Here is a 23,942-nt window from a genome sequence, read left to right as displayed (position 1 = left end):
CCTCACCTGTCGGGAGACAATGGGACTTGTCTACAGTCTCCAACTCTAGTGAAGCATAGCTCTTTTTTCTATTTCTTCACCTTTTCAGGGTTTTGAAACGCCCAAAACAGACAAAAGAGTGGTGTCTCAACAATTAGTGGATGAATGTAAAAGAAATATTACAGTAGAACCCCAAGGTAGAAATAGTTATTTTTTAAGAAAAAAAAGTACAAAATGTAAAAAAACCTTAGTTGAAAATAATGGAAAAACCCCTTGTCTGTATCAAAATTTAACAACCCTTTAACAATGAATCTAGTTCACTCATTGAATCAAACTTGCACATCGGTCTTAACATTTTACAAATTAATATCCAATGTCTCCGTAATAAATTATTAGAATTAGAACACTTGTCTAAACTTAAGCATATAGATATTATAAGCATTTGTGAGCACTGGTTACTAGAAGAGCAGATATCTTTATTTACACCTCAGGGCTACAAAGCTGCAAGTATGGTGTGTCGCAAAGCCTCAAAAAATGGGGGGGTGCTGGTATTTTTATAAGAGATTCGCTTGAATATAGTGAACTAGACCTAAGCAAATTTAATCTAGAGCAAAATTTAGAAATTTCAGGAATAAAATTGGCCAATTTAGAAGTAGCAATAGTTTCTCTGTATAGATCACCTTGTGGTTAATATGGACTTATTTTTTGATAACTTTGAACAAGCTATTAAAAAGGTTTTGCAACATTACCTCTAAGTTAGTCATTGGAGGTGACTTCAACATACCATTCCATAAAACCACTGACACAGTGACAACCACCTTTGTAAACATCTTACGCTCTCTTAACTTGGTAGCTATAAATAAGGCTCCTACAAGAAAATGATTCGTGTCTCGATAACATCCTCGTAAATTTTTCAAGGGATTGTTATGAATTAAAAGTTTTGAATGACTGCATTTCCGATCATAATCCTCTTCTATTCAATCTAAAACTTGATAGATCATGTAGACCAAATGAGACAGTCACATCCTCAAAAAAATGTATGCGTAAGCAAAATGAGACACAAATTAAATTGTTTGCAGAAAGTTTGGAGAGTGAAAGGTGGAAATAATTGATACCTATAAAAGAAAAGAGATTGACATTGAAACTTTATTTAACAGTTTTCTAAAAACATATAACAATATTTGGTATCTATCATCTCCATTAGTTAAAATTGGTGTTAAAAGCAAGCAGAACAAAGAAACTTTTGTTGGGTACAATGAAGATTTAAAAAGAGAGGTAGAGAAATAATGCTAGGTTATTTTGATGGTTTTTAAGAATCTTAGAAAAACTGGGTCTCAGTCTCAGCATATGGAAGCCGCATATAACCCTTTATAAATTCTTCAAAAAAAGAGTATAGAAAAAAAGCTCAACCTAGCAAAAAAGGGCTTGTTTTGAAAATCATATAGAGGGAGCTAGTAATAAATGTAAGGCTGCCTGGGAGGTAATTTCCTCAGAAACACAAAACAACACAGGTGTGGACACCAACAACACTTGATCCACACCTAAATAACCAGTATTTCATACAGTCGGTGGCAGACATTCAAACTAACATTTGATAACACTGACATATTGGCAACAACCTACTGGCTAACACTTTAACTAAACTGTGTACCTCAATTTACTTGGTCATTAATCACCCCAACTGATGTAACTAAGGTAGCTGCTAAATTGTCAAACTCTAAAACTTCCGACTTTTATGGTATATCTAATTATATTGTCAAGAAACAATAAAAAACACATTCAGTTCACCATTAGCTTTCATCTTCAATCAATGCTTATTACATGGATATTTTCCTGATCTTCTAAAAATTTCCAAAGGTATTGCCAGTCTACAAAAAAGGGGGACAGATCTCTGCCCCAAAAGCTATCGCCCAAATTTCTATAGTCCCCATCTTATCAAAAGTTTTTGAATCTATAATGTATCATCAACTTAATCAACATTTTGAGTCCAATAATATAATCAGTAATAACCAACATGGCTTTCGTACCAATAAATCTACAACTTCTGCCGTTACAGAAATAGTCGTTAAAGCACTTCATGCTTTTGAACAAAAGGAGTCAGTTGCTTTAACACTCATTGATTTAAGTAAGGCGTTCGATTGCGTGAATCATGGCATCCTCCTCGACAAACTTAAGATCTATGGTATATCAGAAAATTCCATTAATATATTGCAGTCATATCTATCGAATAGAGTACAATATGTTTCTGTTCAAGCTCAGCAGTCTACCACTCTTTCTGTGGCCACAGGTGTACCACAGGGGTTCATTTTTAGGACCATTCTTATTCATCATTTTTATAAATGATCTGCCCTCTAATGTGTTGTCTAGTATTGTTTTTTATGCTGATGTGACACCACTCTTTTTTCATCTAATAAGCAGTTGAATACTCTGAAAGAAAACATGGATGCATCTCACAGCTTGGCTTTAAATTGGTTCACTTCTAATAGACTGATATGTAATCAGGAGGAAAACGCAAAATCTGCTTCTCAGCTTATCTGAAAATTATGAAGATCAATCTGTAAAATTGTTGGGTTTTCATCTTGACAGCAAGCTTAATTGGAAATCACACATTGACCATGTATGTAGAAAAATTATCTAGAGTCTTGTATCTAATGTGGAAACTGAGGGATTTTGTTAGCTGTGAATATTTGAGAGTGGCATATTTTGCCTTTTTTCAATCACACATTTCCTATGGCATTGTTTTGTGGGGGTCACTCCAATGCTGTGAATGATATTCTTCTCATTCAAAAAAAGTAGTTTAGAACCATCAGTGGAAGCAGCTCTCTAGAACATTGCAAACCACTTTTTATCAATCTCAAATTCATGACAGTTATTAACCTTTACATTTTTCATATACTAGTCTATACAAAAATTACAAATTACAGATTTCAATACCAGACAAGATTTTCATCAACACAATACCAGGGGTAAAAACAAATTAGATCTCCCTCAGCACAGGCTAGTCAAAACTACTGGCAACTCTTTTAAATTCAATTGCATAACTTTTTATAATAAGCTGCTGCATCTGCCTACAATGACTCCTTTCAATATTTTTAAAACTAAAGATAAGTAACTGGCTCATATGCAATCCATTCTACTCTTTAAAAGAATTTTTAGATTCTGACATAAATATCATTTTTTGATTAGTTTGATTTGTAGATTTCTGATTTTCTATACTGTATTAGCTATAACGTTAATTAACAAACCATGTGCACACTCTTCATAGATTATATTAAACCTGTTACTTGGTCATAAAAATTAGTATAATTATAGTACAATATTGTAATAACTAATTTTGTTGTTGTAAATATCAGTGCTGTATATTTTGACGATGCCTATTTCATATTGTTGTGACCAATGGGCTAATAAACTTCTTGATTCTTGATTCTTGATTCTTGATTCTTGAATACTATAAAAACCTGGGCCTCACCACTGAGTACTATTTACCTAAATGTACCGAGTTATGTATATTTTAATAATTATTATAAATATGTACTTAACATTAGTCACACAATAATTGTAAATTGTATAAATTAAATAGAAGTAAACTCACATTTACCAGATACGTTTACATTAAACCATTGATTGGCTGCACGTCCCCAGCTGGTGCAAATTAATTTGTACGTCAACAGCAGAACATTAAAGCCCAGTATGTTTATATTATTACTATTTATAGTATTATTAACAGCACATAATAATATACACAACTGATACCATAAAACGCAAAACTACTGTTTGCTTGAAGTCTTTTTTATTTTCTTAAAATCAAGATTAACGATTGATGGTTTGATAAAAATTTGAGAATCTTTAAAAAATATTCCATTTGGTGTGACTATTTTCAAGAAACAGTTCTTAAAAAAGAATTCTGATTAATCCAGACTCCTTCTAAAATGTTTTCTATCTCTAAATTATATGTCAGATTTCATTAATTCTTAATTCAATGACAATATTCATTATATGGTCTGAAATGTATTATTCCAAACAAGGGACCTCTAAATAATAAACACATTCTCTATGTTTTATGTAACAATGTTTGATTGTGTGAAAAATGCCAACCATGCTTGTGTTAAGTATCCCCATGGTGTGTAGCATGACAATGTGTTTGAATTTCTTAAGAATTATTCTATGATACATGAAATTATTTGTTCCATGAATTCAGCTTTCCATACAGGATATTCTTAAAAGTTAAGCTACTAAAAGAGTTATACAAAAATTAATTTTATATTTTTATTTGCCTTTAATATGATAATTACTAATAAAAGATTTGCATCAAGATAAGCTTTTAATATATAAACTTCCAGAACACTAACATATCTTTAACAAATAGTGTGTTGATAGAACTAAAAACAATTGACTCACCTTCTTTACATAAAGTAAGCAAGGAAGGCAGAGCTATGTGAACAACAAAGTCTTCCAGTGAAAAACAATGTCGAGCTGAAAAATATCAAATGTTAATTAAACCAGTAATACAGAATAATAATAATATTTAACTAATAGTTAAATAAAGTTACTTCTCCTACAGTAGAATATCTCTGATCTAGTCACCATTGGATTACATAGTTGTTGTTATTGAAAGAAGTTAGATAGAAAACTTGCAGAATCAACAAAATATAAGTTATTTCTGTAAAAAAAAATCTTCGCATTAAAAAGAAATATAAAGTTTTAAGAAACATTATTCTTAAATCTGTAATAAAAACATTCCATTGATACAAAATTATTATGTGTGTTTAATTGTGTTAACTTGATAATGTAATGCAATATTGCCTATTGCCAATTGAATATTCGTCAATTGTAAATGTAAACAATAATACTTATTAAAAAACTTAGTATAAGAGGCTATACACTTTAAAAGTAACTTTAATAAATGTACAACAAATTTGGAATCATTGATGATACAGAAAATGTTAATTTTTAAAGCAATGTAATGTTTGATAAATAAATTAACTTACCTATCAGGATGGAGGTGAAGACAGCCAGAGAATTGTGGATGGAGAGATCATGTATGTCAACATGAGACAAAACGTACATAAAGTACGATGTATGATTGGATGAGTAGCAAAGTGCCATCAAAACACCTATAGACAATACAATTACTTAAAAAAGATCTGAAAAAATTAATTTTATGGACTCATTCTGGTTCACAAAATCTCTGTATTTATCATTCAAATCCAATACAAATTATTTTAATTCAAAATATTATTTTCAGAAATATAAATATAGTCAAATTTCAAATTTAATCAAATGTAAATAGCATAGTATTTGTATTCAAATTAAATATTGCATAATTTTGTATAGTAAACACTTTTAGACCCAATTGTATAAAATTAATACACATCAAGTTTGACAGACAGCCCCACGTGAGTCATTTTGATAATTTCCTACGCTGGTGGTGAATTACTTACTCTCTTTAGCTTTAAGCCAGCAATACACATGGATCTAGGAGGTTTTGGGGTCTAGGGGATGGGCTGATCTTAGTTCGGGTGATCCCCAATGAACTAGGAAAGTACCTCCCCAGGGGTGACACTCAAGTGGCACACTTAAGACCAATGGGGGATTTGAATCCAACCAATGATTGCACTCGAATAAGTAGTAAGGTAGTTAAGCTTCCTGCGTGAGGTGGCCCTGCTTTCAACTAAACCCCAGGATCCAGGCTTGGGGATGCAATGCATAATCTGGTACTCCAGATATTATATTCATAGACCTTTCTGTAGTACAAAAATTCTACTGCCTATTCAAATATTACTCACAAGAAAACACCACAAATAAAATAACTGAATATTAGCATAATATATTTTAACACAATAACACACTTAATTGAACATAACTGTTATTTAACATTAAAAAAACATCTCTTTATTATGGTTGATGTGTGATTCCTAGAAATTTTAGTGAAGTTTAGTACCATTTTTGTAGCTAAGGTTAATTCAGAGCTCCTGTACCATATCACACTTGTATTTAATTTATTTGTACAATACCTATTAAAAACAGAAGTGAACCATTCAACAACTTCATTTGAGCTTATTGCATAAGAGGCCTTAACATTTGCTTATGTCTTCTTCAAATAAAAATCAAATTGCTGTATAGGGAACATCATTTTATGTACATCACAAATATGTAGTATTCAGTATTGACCCTTGGGGTACATCATACAGCACTCATTAGTAAAAATACATCTAAATAAAATTTATAACTAAGGTTAAAATATTGAACGATAAACACAACATTTTTTATAGGTTTATTCCTACAAAGAAATCAGTTAACCTAAAAGTAAAAGTAATATACAAATTTATGTTAAGAGCTAACTCTTGGGCAGGTACTGACCTAACCATTCCGGTGAGAGAGTATTACAGCATGCAGTAAGCTCAGCGCAGAGATGACCTAAGTCGTTGAGTCTGTCCAGGTCTGTCTCGTTACAAACAGCCACAACAGCATTGCAGACAAAACTGTAACGGTTACTGGCTGACTCTGAGAGCTGCCTTACCCAGCTGGGTTCTATCCTCACTGGACACCAAAAGCAGTTAGTAAAGACTGGGAAACACCATTGGCATTATATCTAAATCTCAACAGATACGGAAGTGCTAACTCGGGAAGAGTAATGTTTGATGTCTCACCGGGCCGGCGAATATTCATGATGACATCGGTCATGAAGGTGGTGCACGCATGGTTGGAGGGTGTAGGCTGCAGGGAGGTGTAAAGAGCGGCTCTAATCTTGGGGTAGGCATTGCTGAAGGGCTCACCACCGTGTGGTCTAGACTTGAGTAAGGAACACATGGAGTACAGGTCATACAGGTGGGACAGCACACAGCGTTCCACACTGCAGCAGTCTCCAGGGTTCGACACATGCTTCACCACACGACAAAGAGCCTCAAACACGGCTACAGTCTGTTCCGATGACACTATAACACACATTATAGATTGTTTTACAATAAACATCACAATTTACAAATGTAAGAGACATCATTCTCTTCTTGACACTGAAACAAAAATCTTTAACTTTGGTTCTACACTTAGAAAGGATTTGCATGAGACTTCATTGTGTGATTATTTTAGTATAAAATTGATAGATAAAATAGAACAAAAATTAATATAAAAGCTCTTTTTTAATGTAACATACAGGGTATCACATACAATATTTTCATTAATACTCAATTCATCCCAACCAAATAATTTCATTCATTTCCATTAATATACATTTAAAAAATCATTATTGTAATAGATATGTTAATACAAAATTGTTTCAATCCCAATTCCAATGATGACCATACTAAAAACACCTGCCAAATATAAAAAGTTAAATGACTGGTAAGTGTAACAAGAAATAAAATTGCTTTGTGAGCCATACATATCACAATCTGATTATCAGCCATGTGATCTTGACCTGCTTAGCCTTGGATACAGTTCACATATGCTAGGTAAAGTTTATATTTTATCTAAACAATATTATGGTTTCCAACTACCTTTACAAAATTGTTTGATACCATCACTAAACTAAATTCTATAAATAAAGTATTTTTCTATGCCTACTGAATTTTATACAATTTGAATGCCGCAAATTTGACATCAAAAGGTTAATCCTGAACAAAATGGCAGCACTCAAAAGTTTCAATACTGATCTTATGTGCAAGTTCAAGAATGGCTTAATTTTATTTTAAACATATCAGATGAAGCTACAAAACTTCACACATGGTTACTGTACACAAACACCTACTTTAAGATGTATTCAGTGTTCTGCTATTCTTCTATGAGAATGGTCTATGAGGAGTCAGTGGAAAATTTTTAATGTAAGCATAAGTTGACGTGCACATAATTTTAAAGAACTAGTCAAGCAAAGAAGTATGCTGCAAACCGCACTTCAAAAGCGATTAAGCTTAACTAGTCTAGACAACCACAAACATTACAGCACCAATGACTTACATAACAGACAGCAGTGGTATCTGCGCAGAACTCCAACAACGTAGAGGACAAGAGATGGTGTGTATATACGGACCAGATTGGAGCCCTTGGCAGCTAACTGAGCCTCCACCTCCGGCACCTCCTTCAGGATCTGTACAGGAATACATATTACCCTTCGCAAGTTGCTAATGAATTCTATAATTTTTCTATAAAAAATTAAAATAAAACAATATTATTTTCTAAAATCATACACATATTATTAATTATAGTATTTTTCTACTTAAAATATAACTAAAAGTCTAAAAATATACAAAGAACAATAACTAAGTAAATTTAACATAGCCTACCTCTAAAGTATGTTTTAGAAGTACAGGTGTAGTATACAGGTACAATTAAGAATAGCACATGTTCAATTTCAGAAGCATAAGAAAAGTAAACAACTGACGACAATGTACTCAACAGCATGTAGTATAGAACATTAAATTGCCATACCTGAATGCAGACATCAATGAGCCCATCAATATTGAGAGCAAGTTCCATCAAGTCGAACAGAAATGCAACATGTTCTTGGACGGGCAAGTAGTTCGAATTACCTGCAATATATTTGTACAGAATAACATTATTTTCACAACAAGAATTCTGTAATTAGAGGTAGATGTTTTGTAAGACCCAATTGAAATCTTTGTTGCGTAAGTATTTGGCTTAATTCAATTAATTTATTTTGTCATTAAAATTTACAAAGTTATAGTAACTAGAATGCAGTAATTATATGACATTTCAAATAGTATCATCCTAAAACTAACTCAGTGATAAACTATAAAATATTTCTTGGATTGCATGAGGAACACATTAATTAATTTCATTCTTACCTTTGTTTTGAAAACATGTTTTTTTCTGTAGTAATATATTCTAGTAAAATGTTAAAAATATATAGAACTATGCAATATGCTCCTTATTCATGCATAGTCGTGTGATAAAATGTGTAGTTTTGTATTTAATTCTGAACCACAATTGTGGAAATGGCTCTAAGAGCAAACCATATGCTATTTGATTTCTTTTGAGTGATAAAATACATTTTTCCATTTAAAATTATTTTAAATATGGACACCTAGAAGTTTTAACTAGCTTTATCAATAGTTTCAAAGTCCAACCTCTTATTTTAAATTCCCTTGACTATGAAGCAAACTTATGATTTAACAATTCTAATGAGGAACAAACTCTGTTGCAACATGACCTGAGGTTTCTAGGAATCAGTATGATCTAAGAGACTAAAGCTCTATGTGAGTATGATAATGCATTCTGCATATGAGTGTAACTTTTTTTATCTGATAACAAGTTTTTCCAAAAATCTCAAGTCTTTTGGTCCCAGCTCATATTATTTGAGAATTTTTGTCACTAATTCAAATTGTATTCTATTAAATGCCATAATTGAAATGTGATTTATCTAAGTTGCACAGATCTGGAGTTAATTTTGTAGTTATAAGTTATATAAAATATAAGGTAGGAGTTCACCTTACACCTAGGGTTACATGCAAAATTTCATACAAAAAGAAATGTTTACATCCCCTCTGGCATACAAAAGAGAAACTTTATCAGCCTCCTGAATGATAGACTTTGATGACACTTGGGAAAATTCCATGGTTGGACATGCAACTTCATAGAACTTATTCTTGTCTATGCAGAAATAAAGTTTCATAAACATTTTAAATATAAATATATATATATATATATATATATATATATATATATATATGTATAAATGCGAATGTTTGTTTGTATGTTCCGTTATAACTCTGGAACCAATGCACGAAACATCGTGAAATTTTGTACAGTGATTCTACACGTTCCTGGAAGTAACATAGGCATACTTTTAGAGAGGTATTTGGTCCAATTTTAATAGTTTATTTCATTAATTTTTTAATTATATATTGTTGTTGATGTTGGTGTGTTTTATATTGGATCCGACAGACTGCGCTACGATACGTAATACAAAGCGAACTGATACTTAACAGCTGATAATACTTTCAGCTGAAGTTCATCAAAGAGGCAGAAACATTTGTTTACATTTAAAATTTAAAACATTTTTATTGTAAAGTGCTTGATCAGTAGTGTTTTTAAATTCAGATTGCATCAATGATCAATAAACTATTTAATTCAAAGAAAATACTATTAAACGCTATTATGAAAACAACCTCATTATACAAATCCGTGAATGTTTGCACATAAGGTAATCGACTTTGGTTACATCGAATGTAAATGAAAAGAGCCGAAAGAAGACACTTTATGATCGAAACTTGGTTTCTTTGATACATTTTCTTGAAGGCACACTCCTAAAATAATACTGGAAATATCTTAGACAGAAAATTAATTTTAACAGACCGAATGTGATTCTTTATAACCTAATTAGTTTACCGAGATTCATCCGTATACAGTAACTGTTCTGAATAACTTATCAACACCTAGCAAAAACCACGAAAGATAGAGGCAGGAATATGATACATACCTTCATAATGCGCCCAAGAGGCTCACGAAGGAACGACTGTCAATTATCTCAGCAATGTTTTGAATGTGATAGAAAAAGAATAAGTGAATATAGTGTACTGTTTTCAACGGGAAATTGCGTGCGAAGCCGCGGGAAACTGCTAGTATATATATATATAATTATATATATATATATATATATATATATATATATATATATATGAAATGTTTCAAGAGATATCTTGCCACATGTTACATTCACATTTTTGTTTGTTAACTTGATTTTCAAAACAGTGTTTAAATGATAAAAATCTACACACCTTGTAACCCAAAGATGATGTATAGTGACTATAGAGCCTTGCTGTAATTAGGCTACATATGATAATATGTCATATGTTAAAATCTCATATGATTGTTCTCAGTTTGTTTACAAATTTATTTATTCTGTTATTTTGTCATTACCATCAAGGTCAGTTCGCTTTCGAGATATTTTGCAGACAGAAATGAAATTTTTAATCTATGTAGAAAACAGTCTTCACTAATGCTCAGTAAATAATACAGCAAAAAATATTAATATGTTTTAAAATGTATATAAATATTTGCTTAATTCATTAACCAATGAAAGAATTTCAAGGAAAAACATTGGATCAATAATCAACACTGTATACACGTTTTTTAAGTTCTATGACATTTTAATTAATATCAATTGTTCAATTTTATTAAATATTAATACCACACACGTGATAAAAACAATTCAGCAGACAATATATTGTTCAACCACATACCTGAGGCAAAGGTGTTGATCATTTCCAGCACAGTGACGCTACACTGCCAGGTAACAACATGTTGGTCAAAGAATGACAATGCCTGGACTCTGGATGTGGTGGACTCAAAGTTGAACTCATTACGAGAATGTTTCTTCACTTTACCACCTGTCAATGAAAATATGTGTTGATGATTGATTTGTTATACTACTGAATATCAGTGATAATAAAATTTTTCATGAATAAACTATATCACTAAAATTATGTTAGTGACTGTAGCAAAAAAATCTACAGACCCTCTGCCACGTCTATGCTGAACTTTTTGCTGAACAGTTTGCAGATATCTTTGCTGATACGCTTGACAGTATGCCGAGCTTCATCTCTCAGCTTGTTGACACCATATAACAACACGTGTCGCTGGTTACAATCGTGACTGCTACTCTCATCCTGCCACACATCAATGATTAAAACTATTATAAAAGTTTCATTGTCCAACTAAAAGCTAAAAAACATTTCTTTTATTTCTTCAATTGTGATTCAAAAACTTAAATATTCGTATATTAATAATTATGCATTAGAACTTGTATGACTGTAAGGAACCTAAGAAAATTAGTTAAGTAAAATGATATTGTGTGGTTACTATAATATTCTGAATACTTAAAAGGTTTGATAATACTAACATATCCCGATGATTTAATGATATCGAAAATTAATGTGTGTCTCATTTTAACTGTTTCTATTACATGTAAATTATTTGCATAAAAAAATTAATAAAATAATTTTAATATCACTTTTGTGGGCCAAAATTTGGGTAAATGTAGCTCACATAAATTATAAAAGTAAGAAAAACAAAAAGAAACCACTTTTAAATTGCAACAAAGTAACTTTTTAACCTATGTATTATTTATTTAATTTACTTTAATTTCTTATAAATAATAAATGTGACCAGATTCTTCATTAGCTCTTCATCCTCACCACACAATTTCTAGCATAAATTTATCAGACGATACGAAGACTGTCATACCTGAGGTAGAGGAAAGTGTGTGGTGTAGAGAAGATGTCTAGAAGGCTTGCCCTTGACATCAGCAGAACCTACACCCTCTGTCTCCAGTGGGTTGACATTGCCAATCCCTCCAGGGACCAACGTACCAGAATCATCCTTCGGAGAATCCGGAGCATCCTGAATTAACCAGTTAATGTCAAAGAAAGAGTTTATGTTAACATATTAGTGAGTGATATTGTACATATTATACCACACTCAAACATGTGACTTCTATCACTGTTTTGCTGAAGTATGTAATTAATTTGAGCCCATCGTGTAGAAAAAAATGACTGATTGAAGAACTAAATAACGTATTATGGAATCAGTAAAGAGGTTTTATTATCATCAGCATGAAGCTGGATGTTGCTGCTTAGAATATGATTGTGATTTTGATAAACAACAAAAGAATAAGGTTCCCAAATTTAAACCTTGGGACACTCCTAAACTAGCAATAAAACTTCCAGAATAGCAATAATCAAACCTTACACCTTCTTAAAAGAAATTATTTGTTCTGCAATTAGGTTAGAATAAAATCTAAAGCTAAAAGTTTTCCCAAAATAGCTAGAGCTGATGAAGAAACTTGTTAAAGTGATTTGGAAGTATATTGCACTTTCTTGATGACATTGATACAAGACAGTTCTTTCTGTAATACTTATAAAAAGACTTACTGTCAGTTACAATGCATTTTATTTCAATTTCATCTTGTACACATCCCATTGGTCAGCGTATAAGATGTGTTTATCTTTTGCTCTTTAAATTGAGAATGAACTGTCAAGCTTTCCATTGTACTGATGCTTAATGGCAAGACCATATACTCCTGCACCATCTTCTCATTCTTTAAGCAAAGACAACTGCAACTTCTCCAAACATGTGTCTGCCAGAGTCAAAATCAGCAGATATGGTATTTGAAAATTAATTAGTTTTTGCATCTGTTCTTGTTATGATTCATATGTTCAGAAGAAATGTGTATGGTCATAGACTTTTTTGACCAATTATGCAGATATCTTTGTCATGGTCCTGATGTTTGTGGAGTGTTGGTTGGTAGTTAGCGATTTGTAGAGTGACTTTTTCTTCATTGTTGATTTATGGGCCTGTTATTCGATATAATTGATTATTTAAATGGTTATGTTGTTTTTTTACACATGAACCTGAAGCTTAGAAAATAACATGCTATTAACTTAAAAGGCAAATTGGAATACAGATTTGAGCATAATATGTAATGGCTCAAAATAAATGGTGTAAGATCATAATTAACCCTCTCCTGCTCGCATTGTTTTGGCGCTCACGGTGCTTCTAACCTCAATTAATTCGTTCTGCCGGTCGCGCTCGGTAAACTTTTGGCTCAAAAATACGCGGCACCACAACTTACACACGTTCTGTCATTGTAATTAACTATAATTATATATATATTAATTATTTTACTATATATTGGTTCAATGAAGTTGAATGTACGAGACCAGGGAGGGGGCACACGGACAGCTGGGCGCCGGTGGCGCGGGAATTTTTGTTGCGCAGTTACTTGGTGAAGGTCATTGTTTGGCTCGCCGTTACTGCCACTGTGATCACTCCGAACTACATTCTCAATGCCACCAACCATTTCACAAGGCTCTGGTACATCACTACACTCACTTGAATCGTCGCAATCACTACTAATAACGAGATCGATTTCACTGTCACGAAGTGTACGACTACAACCCGCCATTGTTTCCGCACAACTAATACAAATAGCAAAATAATGGAATAAATCTACTGTAAAAGTAAAGTGAATGGTCTCCTGATAGCAAACAACCCGTAGTAGTACAACATATTGCTACTCGAGAGCAGCACTTATCGGCTCTAGTAGATAAAGCAGTGCGTGCAGATCTGTGCCGTTTAAGCTGCAGTGGCTATGTGGTGGCCGTGCTGATTCATGCCTTGTGAGCGGGAGAGGGTTAAAAAAACCCAAAATGTCAACTTCATATGTTGCATTTGAGTAAGAAATTAAGCAAGCTGCTGATAATGGTATAAAGAATTCAGTGAATAGTTTATATTTGAATATATTAGCTTTTAAAAGTTGCAATAAGATAATCAATTGTCCAAAAATACTTATTGCCGGATGTAGATGATAAAAAAAAAGTTTCTTCAATCATAAAACACATTTTGACTATGTATATGAAATAACAAATACACGAAAATGTAATGCTCAATATGAACAGATTAAGTTTGAACTAAAAACACATGTACATACCATAGAGTTCTGCTGCTCTTCCTTTATGTGTTGAAGGAGTTTATCAAGATCATCATCAATTTTGCTGTCATCATAGTCCATGGTTCGGTTCGGCTCTATCTTGGGCTTGATATCAAAGAGCCCAGAGTCATCTTCCATGGGTGTGGCTGCAGGCTTGTTGCTGGCTGGGTGTGGGGTGGTGCTTCCAACTACAAGTCACAGTAATGTTACAATAAATTCGTGTTAGCAAAATGCTTTTTCATGAGACATAGCAAAATAAAAGCCGACATAGTACCTGGGGGGTTGGCCACATTGAGGTCTCCTCGAGATATCAGGGTACACATATAAGCATCATGAGAGAAGACATCGTGCCGAATCAGCTCGGCGAATAGGTGCACGAGGTTGGTGAACATTGTGCGGTTAGCTTGACTAGGGTTCTCATCTGAAACATAGATAAATATCCATGTAAAAACAAATAAACGATTAGAGAATTTCTTTCTTTTATATCTCTACTAGCACATACCCATGGCTTCGACCACAATATCTATTAACATTCCGTGTATTTGAGTGAATTTTAGTAACATTTGAACTATTTTATACCAATTTAGAGAAGTCGAAGTTCATAGATTTCTAAGAGAAAGTATTTATTATGTAATGCGATAGGGTCCTATGAAACTTTGGAAATAGAACTACCCATTTTTTTAGAGTTCATGATTAAGAGAACCAGAGGTTAATACAAAAAATTGAGAGTAATGCTTCTTTCAATTTTGCACTTCTAATTTAAATTTATTACATTCCCAACGCAAAATTGGAGTTCCCACTACAACATATACATATAGACCAACATACAGGGTGTTTGAAAAGTATGGGTACGGCTTAATATTTTAAAAACCATAGGAGATAACATCTATAAACTTTTCACAGTGTCATATGGCTATGTAAACTATTTTTCCTTGCTATTACCATGACATGCCAACCATGGGGGGACGGCCCACAGAGGAAAACATGGAAATCTTAAATTTGTAGCATGGGTCGAGTGATACCTCATTTGAAAGAGCTCACTTAGTAGAGTTGAATGCCGCAAACTGCATCTCAAAAGGTTTATCCAATCAGAAATGGCGGGTTGTTTTAGGTACACATTGTGAAGTACATTATGCGCTGCCATTTCTGACTGGATCGTCGTATTCTGATGCGGTAGGCGGAGTTTCACTCTACTATCCAATGTGTTTTCACTGACTTTTATTAATTAGCAAATTATGACATAAATTATTTATAACACAATAAATAAAACTAAAAAACATCGGTATTTACTGTGTTTTATTTATTGTGTTATAAATTTATGTCATAATTTGCTAATTAATAAAAGTCAGTGAAAACACATTGGATAGTAGAGTGAAACGCCGCCTACCGCATCAGAATACGACGATCCAGTCAGAAATGGCAGCGCATAATGTACTTCACAATGTGTACCTAAAAAACCCGCCATTTCTGATTGGATAAACCTTTTGAGATGCGGTTTGCGGCATTCAACTCTACTAAGTGAGCTCTTTCAAATGAGGTATCACTCGACCCATGCTTCAATTTAAGATTTCCATGTTTTCCTCTGTGGGCCGTCCCCCCATGGTTGGCATGTCATGGTAATAGCAAGGAAAAATAGTTTACATAGCCATATGACACTGTGCAAAGTTTATAGATGTTATCTCCTATGGTTTTTAAAATATTAAGCCGTACCCATACTTTTCAAACACCCTGTATAATCTTGTAATGAGGTTGTATTAAAAAAAGTACAGTTTTCTAAATTGAATGGATATAGATATTGTTATTGAAAATTAAAAACAAAAATCAACATCAATAATACTTACATTGTGACAGTTGTCATACATATGTAAAGAAAATACATGATGCAGTAAAGTACATGTTCTTGCTTTCCAATGCGTGTTTGCTATATCATACTATTTCCTTGTCCAGTCTAGGAATTAATACTTATATATCTAAGCAGTATCATTTACCTCATCAGTGATAAATGGATACAATGTCCCATCGACAATATTTTGTCATAAGCATTGCATTTAGTGTTTCATGTATTGCTTTGTGATTTTACTTGCTATCACTGCACTCGCTTTTTTCCTGCAATTGTAGCCACAGAGCAAATGGTTTGTTGAATCATGCTAATATATAGTCTCTCCGTATTTTGTTCCTTCAGCTACTGTAAATATGCTGTCCCACAATTTCTAAGGAAAGCAAATTCAATACCCGACATGAACACATTCACAATAGTTCATGAGGTAAAATCTAAATTAGTTGGTTTGCCTCGTTGCAACGTTGTTGAAACAAGGAGTTTGATACTTTTGTTATGGTTTTACTCTATAAATGTAAACAAATTAAAAATAGTGGTTAAATTAATGAAACACATGTTAGTGCTGGCAGTACAAGGAGTTTGTTACTTTTGTTATGGTTTTACTCTATAAATGTAAACAAATTAAAAATAGTGGTTAAATTAATGAAACACATGTTAGTGCTGGCAGTACAATATTTACAAAGAACATTTCATTAATTTTATCAGACTCTTTCAATTAATAATTTGCAACTTTAGAGACCAAGATGGGATTTTTAACTGCTTTAGAGACCAGCGGACAGTAGACTTTCACGATTTTCAAAATAACAATAGGTCTTGTCTATATTCATCCCAAGGACTCTAAAAATGTCCATATAAAATTTCAGTACAATCAGTTATTTATGCGTGAAAGCAAAACAAACAAACAAAGGCACTTCATAAAAAATAAGAAAACAACCTTGTTTTTAATGTTTCCAAACTGTAAAGAAGAATTTACTTACAAAATTTATAGCATCTTTTTCAATAACAAACCTAATATATAATATTTTATCAGAATGTTCATTTTAAACATTTTTTTACAACAAAAGTAGGAATTTCAACTAGAATTACCTAGAACAGGGGCATCGTAGTCAAGAAACCTCATAAGTAGAGTCTGGAAAACTGGCAGGCCGGTTGGAACCGAGTTGGTGGAGTCCTTGTCATCTCCAGTGTCTGACTCTCCATTACCAGCTCCACTAGTGACCTCCGCTTGTCTCTTCTCCAGCAGTTTGGCAACAGCCATGGCTCTATGCTCACCATACCTCATCCCACTAACTGCCCACTGACACAGGATCTCCACCACTGCTTTGTCTTGTGACACTGACTGTAAAATAAAATATTTACTTTTTAATACATAAACATGTACTTAAAATTACAATATGCGGTAATGGCCTGCCACTTGGAAAAATGTATCATACCTGACTTATACATTAACATCCTAAGTCCAGACTGGAGAAAATGAACCCAAGTGTTCTCACTGCACATAAGTCAAGAGCACACTACAAGTCACACCCACATCAGTGAAAGTGTAATACTACCTAGAAAATAATGTGAGCATTTCCAGTGATATAGTGGCGCGTTATCTGAAACAATGATACAGGAAAGCCAAGGTTGGAAGGGGGAGGGCTAAAGGCAGCCATCTTCAGCCTTATGTTTCAGTCCTAGACTTCAATGTCAAGGGGCATCTACGATTTTTATTGCTTGAGGTTTGATGGATTGGATACAAGCGGTAAGCGTTAAGAGAGGTGACTTAAAGCTTAATGTTTGTATTGCACATACTGAGAACGCTCGACACTGGCCAAGACAGACGTGAGTGGCATAGTAGTACCATACGGTTCCGTTGCTGATCCGCCGCCAATCCCAGACATTACATCATTCCCCTACTACTCAGCTCATTCAGTCATTGTTGTGCATCATATCAGGCCCAAACACCCTCTTCTTGGCTTTACTTGTTGTCATAAGCCCACTATTTTTTATTCAAAAGGTGTCTTATCAAGTCTGGTAAACTGACATTTTGGTGTACTCAAAGAAATGGGTTGCATCTCTTATTAAAACATTGAACAGATGATAATATACACTGAGTCGAATTCTAAAACTAGTTATGGGGTGAACACTGTATATTTTATACCACTGCAATCTAACACCCATCTTTTGAAAATGCTATTTTCACTCAAGAATAATAGTTGGACAACTTCTTCCCATTTAAAACTTAAACACAAATCACAATTTGTATCAAGGCCACTACTGCTCTGCCACTTTACCGCTTAAATCTGGTAGAGTACAGTGACCAAGCCGAGACAATCGGTCAGCCAACTTAAATTGTCAAATGGATTGTTATGTGTGTGTTCAGGCTTGTCACATCACAGCAGTAGAAGTAACCAAGATAAACATCACTACACTAGAAAAGGCAACCTTCGATAAACTGTCGTCAGATGGGGCTCCGAATATATGTCAATCTTCAATCACACTTTTACAGACCACATTGTGTAAAGTACGATGTTTCAGGATCAGGTCCTGATTCAAGGAGCTGTCAAATTATTTCATAAGTTATTAGAGACAGAAACATTGTTTTTAAATTTTCCTGGTTCTACATGGACATGTTCATGGTGCTATAAATTCCCAGTCGGATGGCCACCCTGTACGTCCGTTCCCTCACAGATGAGGCATACTGTACTGATTAGGTACAAAGGCTATCCAGAAAGTAGATTATGTTTTGATACAAACAAAAAACAAAGTAAAAGAAAAAAATGTATTATATACATATTTTGTAAATTACAGTAAAATACAATTTTTAAATACAGCTACCACACCAGCCCCATTTTTAGATGGGGGTTGAGTGGTAGAGAGGGTTAAATAGCCCTAACTCCGCCTCTTAAATAAAGGCATATTTCATTTCATACAAATTTAGACACTTTTCATAGCGGTGAACTATTTATCAAATTCTGCCACCTGAGACTTCAACCAAGTATCCAAGTAGTCACACCCTTCCGCAGTTCCACATTATCATCAAAGCGCTGCATCACAAGCCAGGTCAGACAGCCAGAAACAGAAACAGGTGGTAGTTGCTGGGTGCAAGATCCGGATTGTAAGGCTGGTGTGGAAACACCTCCCACTTAAAAGCATCCAGCACTTCTTGAGTCTGATTTGCCATGTGTGGTCAGGCGTTATCATGCAAACAAAATTTTCGAACTTCACTTTCCTCTGTGTTTGTTTTGTATTGGCTCTTATTAACTTTTGCAAGGTTTCACAATACCTCGCAGAATTTATGGTTGTATCATGTTCTAAGAAATCAACAAGATTTCCTTTCCTGTCCCAAAAAGCAGTCTTCTGTACCATAATCTTCTGTACCAACAATGTTCGCATGCATTTCCTTGGTTTTTTATAGAGTATGTGTGCCCCAACTTCATAGACTGTCATTTGGTTTTGAAATTCATGTTTTTTACCCAAGTTTCGTCATCTGTAATGATTTGATTGAGCAGCAAGTCACTATCTTTTTTGTAAGTGTCCAAAAATGTCAATGAAGACGCCATATGCTAATTTCTATGGGTTTCTGTTAAGATTTTTGGTAACTTCTGCATAAAAATATCATGTAACTCCTTGAAATTTCAGGAAAAATAAGTAAGAGTTCTGTTCTTGTGAATCAGCGGTTTTCTTTAATCTTCTCATAGACTTTACAGACAATTTCATCTGTCACAATGCTTGGTCACTTTGTTCGTCATGACATGCACATTAATTTGGTGATTTTTAAACCTAATGCATCACTGACGCACTCCAGCTTCAGTAATCACATCGTTTCCATAAACTTCACAGAGCTGGCAATAAATCTCAATTGGTTTATTGTGCTTAGCCAACAAAAACCATATTACCGAATGCACTTCACAACTCGTGGGATTTTCAATTGCGACACATATTTAAAACTGCTATTGTAAAATAACAAGAAGGGACAGTAACTTCTCCCTAGCACAGCTGGATAACCACTGAACGGAGAATCGCCCTGACATCAAAATATTGCACCCCTAGCGGCTACAGAGCAAAACATAATCTACTTTCTGGATAGCACTTGTATTTAAATATTGGATATAATTCCTAAGCTAAACCAAGGATATAGGATGATATAGTGAACCGGGATTGGGAAAATAGAGTATATACTGCACTGTATCAGGTTTCCAGATGTTCATACCTTTTAAAAATGAACATCTGGGTATGAACAACAAAGGCACTGAGCAAGGTGACCCGCAAAGTAGGCATTAACTTCCTTTTAAGGAATTGACCTAATAGGAAACATTAGGAGTAAATTGGGACAATTCAAAAAGTTTGTGTTTGTGTGCATGAGCGTGTAGGGTTGTCGACATATCTATTCTGTTGAGTGCCGATAGTCGCACGGTCTAAGACATTGGACTTTGGATCTGAGATAATCATAGTCCAAGCTCAAATCCTGTCTGTGACCATTGCACTTCTTATTAGTACATCTGACCTTATACTATAACGTATCTCCCCTTATTCTGTTCGATATGATCCTGCACAAGGTAGTGACCAATGAAGATAGGCAGAATAGGCTAAAAAGGGAGAAAAATGGGGACTTGGTCTCATACATTATCTCAAAAATTGTTTGATGAACAGTTAAAATATTTAGCACTGATATAGGTCTATCACAGAGTAAGACAGAATTTTTTTACTCCATTCCTTATACCCTAAGTGGAATACAAATGCCGGAAGTAGACGCTCCTTGACTGTCAGGCTTCTCAGTCCAACATCAAATTAATTCTCTTTTCAGCACTTCTTCTAACTTCTATTTCATTCCGTGTTTTACTTTGTTTTACAATAAACGTTCTTCAAAACCCTTACAACAGGCCCTGATAATTGTATAACATAGATATTTCAGAAGAACATAATTCATTCCTTTATAACTTGATAGATCTAAATAAAAAAATATCTCCTTGAAGATGAAATCTATTGCTTCGAAAAAATTGTCAAAAAGGTATTTAGTGCTGCAAAGTTGGCAACAGTTTCAAAACAAAGTTGGAGGCAATTTTTCTTTCTCCAAAATCGCTTCCAGTCAGTTTGCCGTTTTTATGATTCTGGTGTAATTTTTACTGAGAGAAAATAATAAACAACATAAAGGCTAGTAAAACATGTGTAGGTAATAGCTTCATTTCAGTAAACATTTTATCGCTCCTACTAAGGAAGGCTATTTATAGCTTACATATTATATCATGAATCTTTTACTTTTAGCTTATATCAAAACATATTTTACCATGATTTATTCACAGATATGTGTTCTAACAAAATATTGTATAGAACAAATATTTAAAAAGCCTTATAATTAACTTTTACAAAAAGATGTATACAATATTTTAGTGAAAATATGTCAACAAGCACCCCGTTAGATATATTATATTTAATTTATTACTCATAGTATTTTTGTTTTATGCTTATTTTCCCTTACCTAATTAGTTTCTTATATGAAATATATGTTCAATACAAATATAAAAACTCAGTATAGGCCCTAATTTGTAGCTTATTTGTAGGGTCTTAACTGCAAATATACGTTTCCACTGTATTTATTTATTTTCCTTTTTGCCTCTGCAAAAGTATATCTTTATAGCTATAAAATAATTATTTTGAAACTTTACAGTTACTCTAATAAAAAAAATACTTAGTTTATTGTTTACATTGTTTGTAAATTAAGCATTTTTTTACTTAACTTATTGCAGAAATTCCAATTTTATTTCTACTGAAAACCTAAGCACATATTCTTTTTCTAGATAATCTTTTACATGTTTTAGCTACTTGAAATATGTTTAGAAGCATTTTTTACTGCTAAAAAGTGGTCAAAGTTAAAATGTTGGTAAAACAATTTTTCCCAGTTTTCATTTTCCTCATGACAACATATAGTAAAAAGTAACAGTTATAAATTATAGTAACTGTTTCTAAAACTAAATGTCATGGGGAAAAATTATGTGCTACAATGTACAACAATTAATAGGTTTAGTATTTTTGTCACGGACTGATAAAAATGGCTTGCAGCATGCAAAAAAACCAGAGTTCACCATCATGGTTGCAGTACTAGGGTTAAATACAGATTCTTTTACGAAATCTGATAAATTTTTACATTTTTACTGTAAATCTATATTCAAAATTGTATTTTTAATTAACTTTTAGTAATAAAACTGTAAATTTGTATAAACTAAATAAATAAACTATGTGACATACATAAACCACTCTTGTCTCCTCTTGATTGGTCGTAGGGCTGTCTTTGGAAGTAGTACTGTTGGCAGCTGGGAAAATCTTGGCATACAATGTGTCCAGAGAGTTACCTGCATCCACACGCTCGAAACTGTGCCTGTCCAAGGCGTCCAGGGCATTCAGCACCTTCACCGTCGTCACACCTGTTGACATGCATATATTGAAACATGTAAAGTTATCGGGAAATAGTGGAAACAAGACAACCACTCACAAAATTTGCAGAAACTGCAGCCAAGGCTATTTTTTGCAAGTGGATCCAGAAGTGTATAAATACGAGAAAAGTACTTTTGTACTAATTTACTATATAAATATTTCATCCCTGAATAGACCAATTCCTTAGTATGGCAGCATTGTTTGGTGTCATAAAATTGTTCATATCCCTAAAATATAAAAAGTCCAGAAAAGTTTTCTTTACCTAGTAGGTGTCAGGAGTGACACAAGGTACTTTGAAGTAAAGAGGACAAGGGTCTGAGACAGCTCCAACTTGCCCCCCCCCCCCCCCCACACTGGATGCCTATCCAGAAGAACTGCTATGGACTTAATGTTGTGACAATGTATGGAAACTATGTACTTTGTTGTGAACTACCTGGTAAGCTTCTTGAAGATCCTGGAGAGGTTGAACTTGGAAATACAAGGTACTCGGTAAAAGAATCTTTTTGCAAGGGACCACTACTACAATTTGTATTTGTATCACAGTCCATTGCCTAGTCTGATTCCTCCTGGAAACGGAGCTCAGTTTGAATTCTTCAGCATTAGCTTGCTTACCTTCAGAAGGAATGAGTTCTTGGGTCTTCAGCAATGTAATTTAATTAGTGATAGATGAGTTATTATGAACTTATTATTCATTGTAACCTTTTTAAAACACATTTTTTTTTTATTCATCATAACAAAACATAATTATATCAATATATTTCTGTATAGTTATATTTATTATTTATCTGTACTTTTGTTGCTTATTAGTGTTTGATTTGTATAGTACCTGATTCTGTAATGTGGTTATTATGTTGGTGTATTTGTATGGTTGATTTTAATGGTTTATATATATTTCCATTAGTTTTTTATGCTAAATGTTTTTTTTCACTACTTTTTCCACTGCAATTATTGTTCTCTTTTTTCTATATCTGGTCTGCCATAATTCACTATTTCGTCTAATCCGATTATGTTTACAAATCTATGTATTGGGTATTGTACATCGGTTTTTGCTGTTAATACAGAATTTGAACATTGTAAACAACAATATTGAAGACTAACACAAAGCACTATTACAGCATAACACAGTGTTGCTATTTTAGAATATAAATTTAAGCATCAATATATCTACACCAGACCTTAAAATGAATAATGATATTTAAGGGCTATAATGAGGAAATTCATATTCTATCGGAATAATAACATTAATTTTGTGAGGTAAAGTTTATA

At 33.3% G+C, this 23,942-nt stretch overlaps 1 protein-coding gene across 4 annotated transcripts in view; it reads right to left on the bottom strand.

Annotated features, from left to right (window-relative positions):
- Window positions 1-23,942, bottom strand: part of LOC124359944 (mediator of RNA polymerase II transcription subunit 12) — a 103,903-nt gene that overhangs the window by 48,327 nt on the left and 31,634 nt on the right. For all 4 annotated transcript variants that reach the window (XM_046813130.1, XM_046813131.1, XM_046813132.1 and 1 more), the window contains 13 exons: window positions 22,491-22,666; window positions 17,349-17,601; window positions 14,700-14,846; window positions 14,426-14,613; window positions 12,181-12,336; window positions 11,453-11,603; window positions 11,178-11,324; window positions 8,404-8,504; window positions 7,933-8,062; window positions 6,630-6,914; window positions 6,340-6,519; window positions 4,968-5,093; window positions 4,378-4,452 (listed from right to left, as the gene is read on the bottom strand). In XM_046813130.1, coding sequence (XP_046669086.1) covers window positions 4,378-4,452; window positions 4,968-5,093; window positions 6,340-6,519; window positions 6,630-6,914; window positions 7,933-8,062; window positions 8,404-8,504; window positions 11,178-11,324; window positions 11,453-11,603; window positions 12,181-12,336; window positions 14,426-14,613; window positions 14,700-14,846; window positions 17,349-17,601; window positions 22,491-22,666 — 2,115 coding nt within the window. The remainder of the gene's footprint in view (window positions 1-4,377; window positions 4,453-4,967; window positions 5,094-6,339; window positions 6,520-6,629; window positions 6,915-7,932; window positions 8,063-8,403; window positions 8,505-11,177; window positions 11,325-11,452; window positions 11,604-12,180; window positions 12,337-14,425; window positions 14,614-14,699; window positions 14,847-17,348; window positions 17,602-22,490; window positions 22,667-23,942) is intronic.

Source organism: Homalodisca vitripennis, chromosome 4 (genome assembly GCF_021130785.1).
Source record: "Homalodisca vitripennis isolate AUS2020 chromosome 4, UT_GWSS_2.1, whole genome shotgun sequence".
NCBI lineage: Eukaryota > Metazoa > Arthropoda > Insecta > Hemiptera > Cicadellidae > Homalodisca > Homalodisca vitripennis.
Note: the sequence above shows the minus strand (reverse complement) of the source record. Positions and strands in the feature narration are given on the sequence as shown.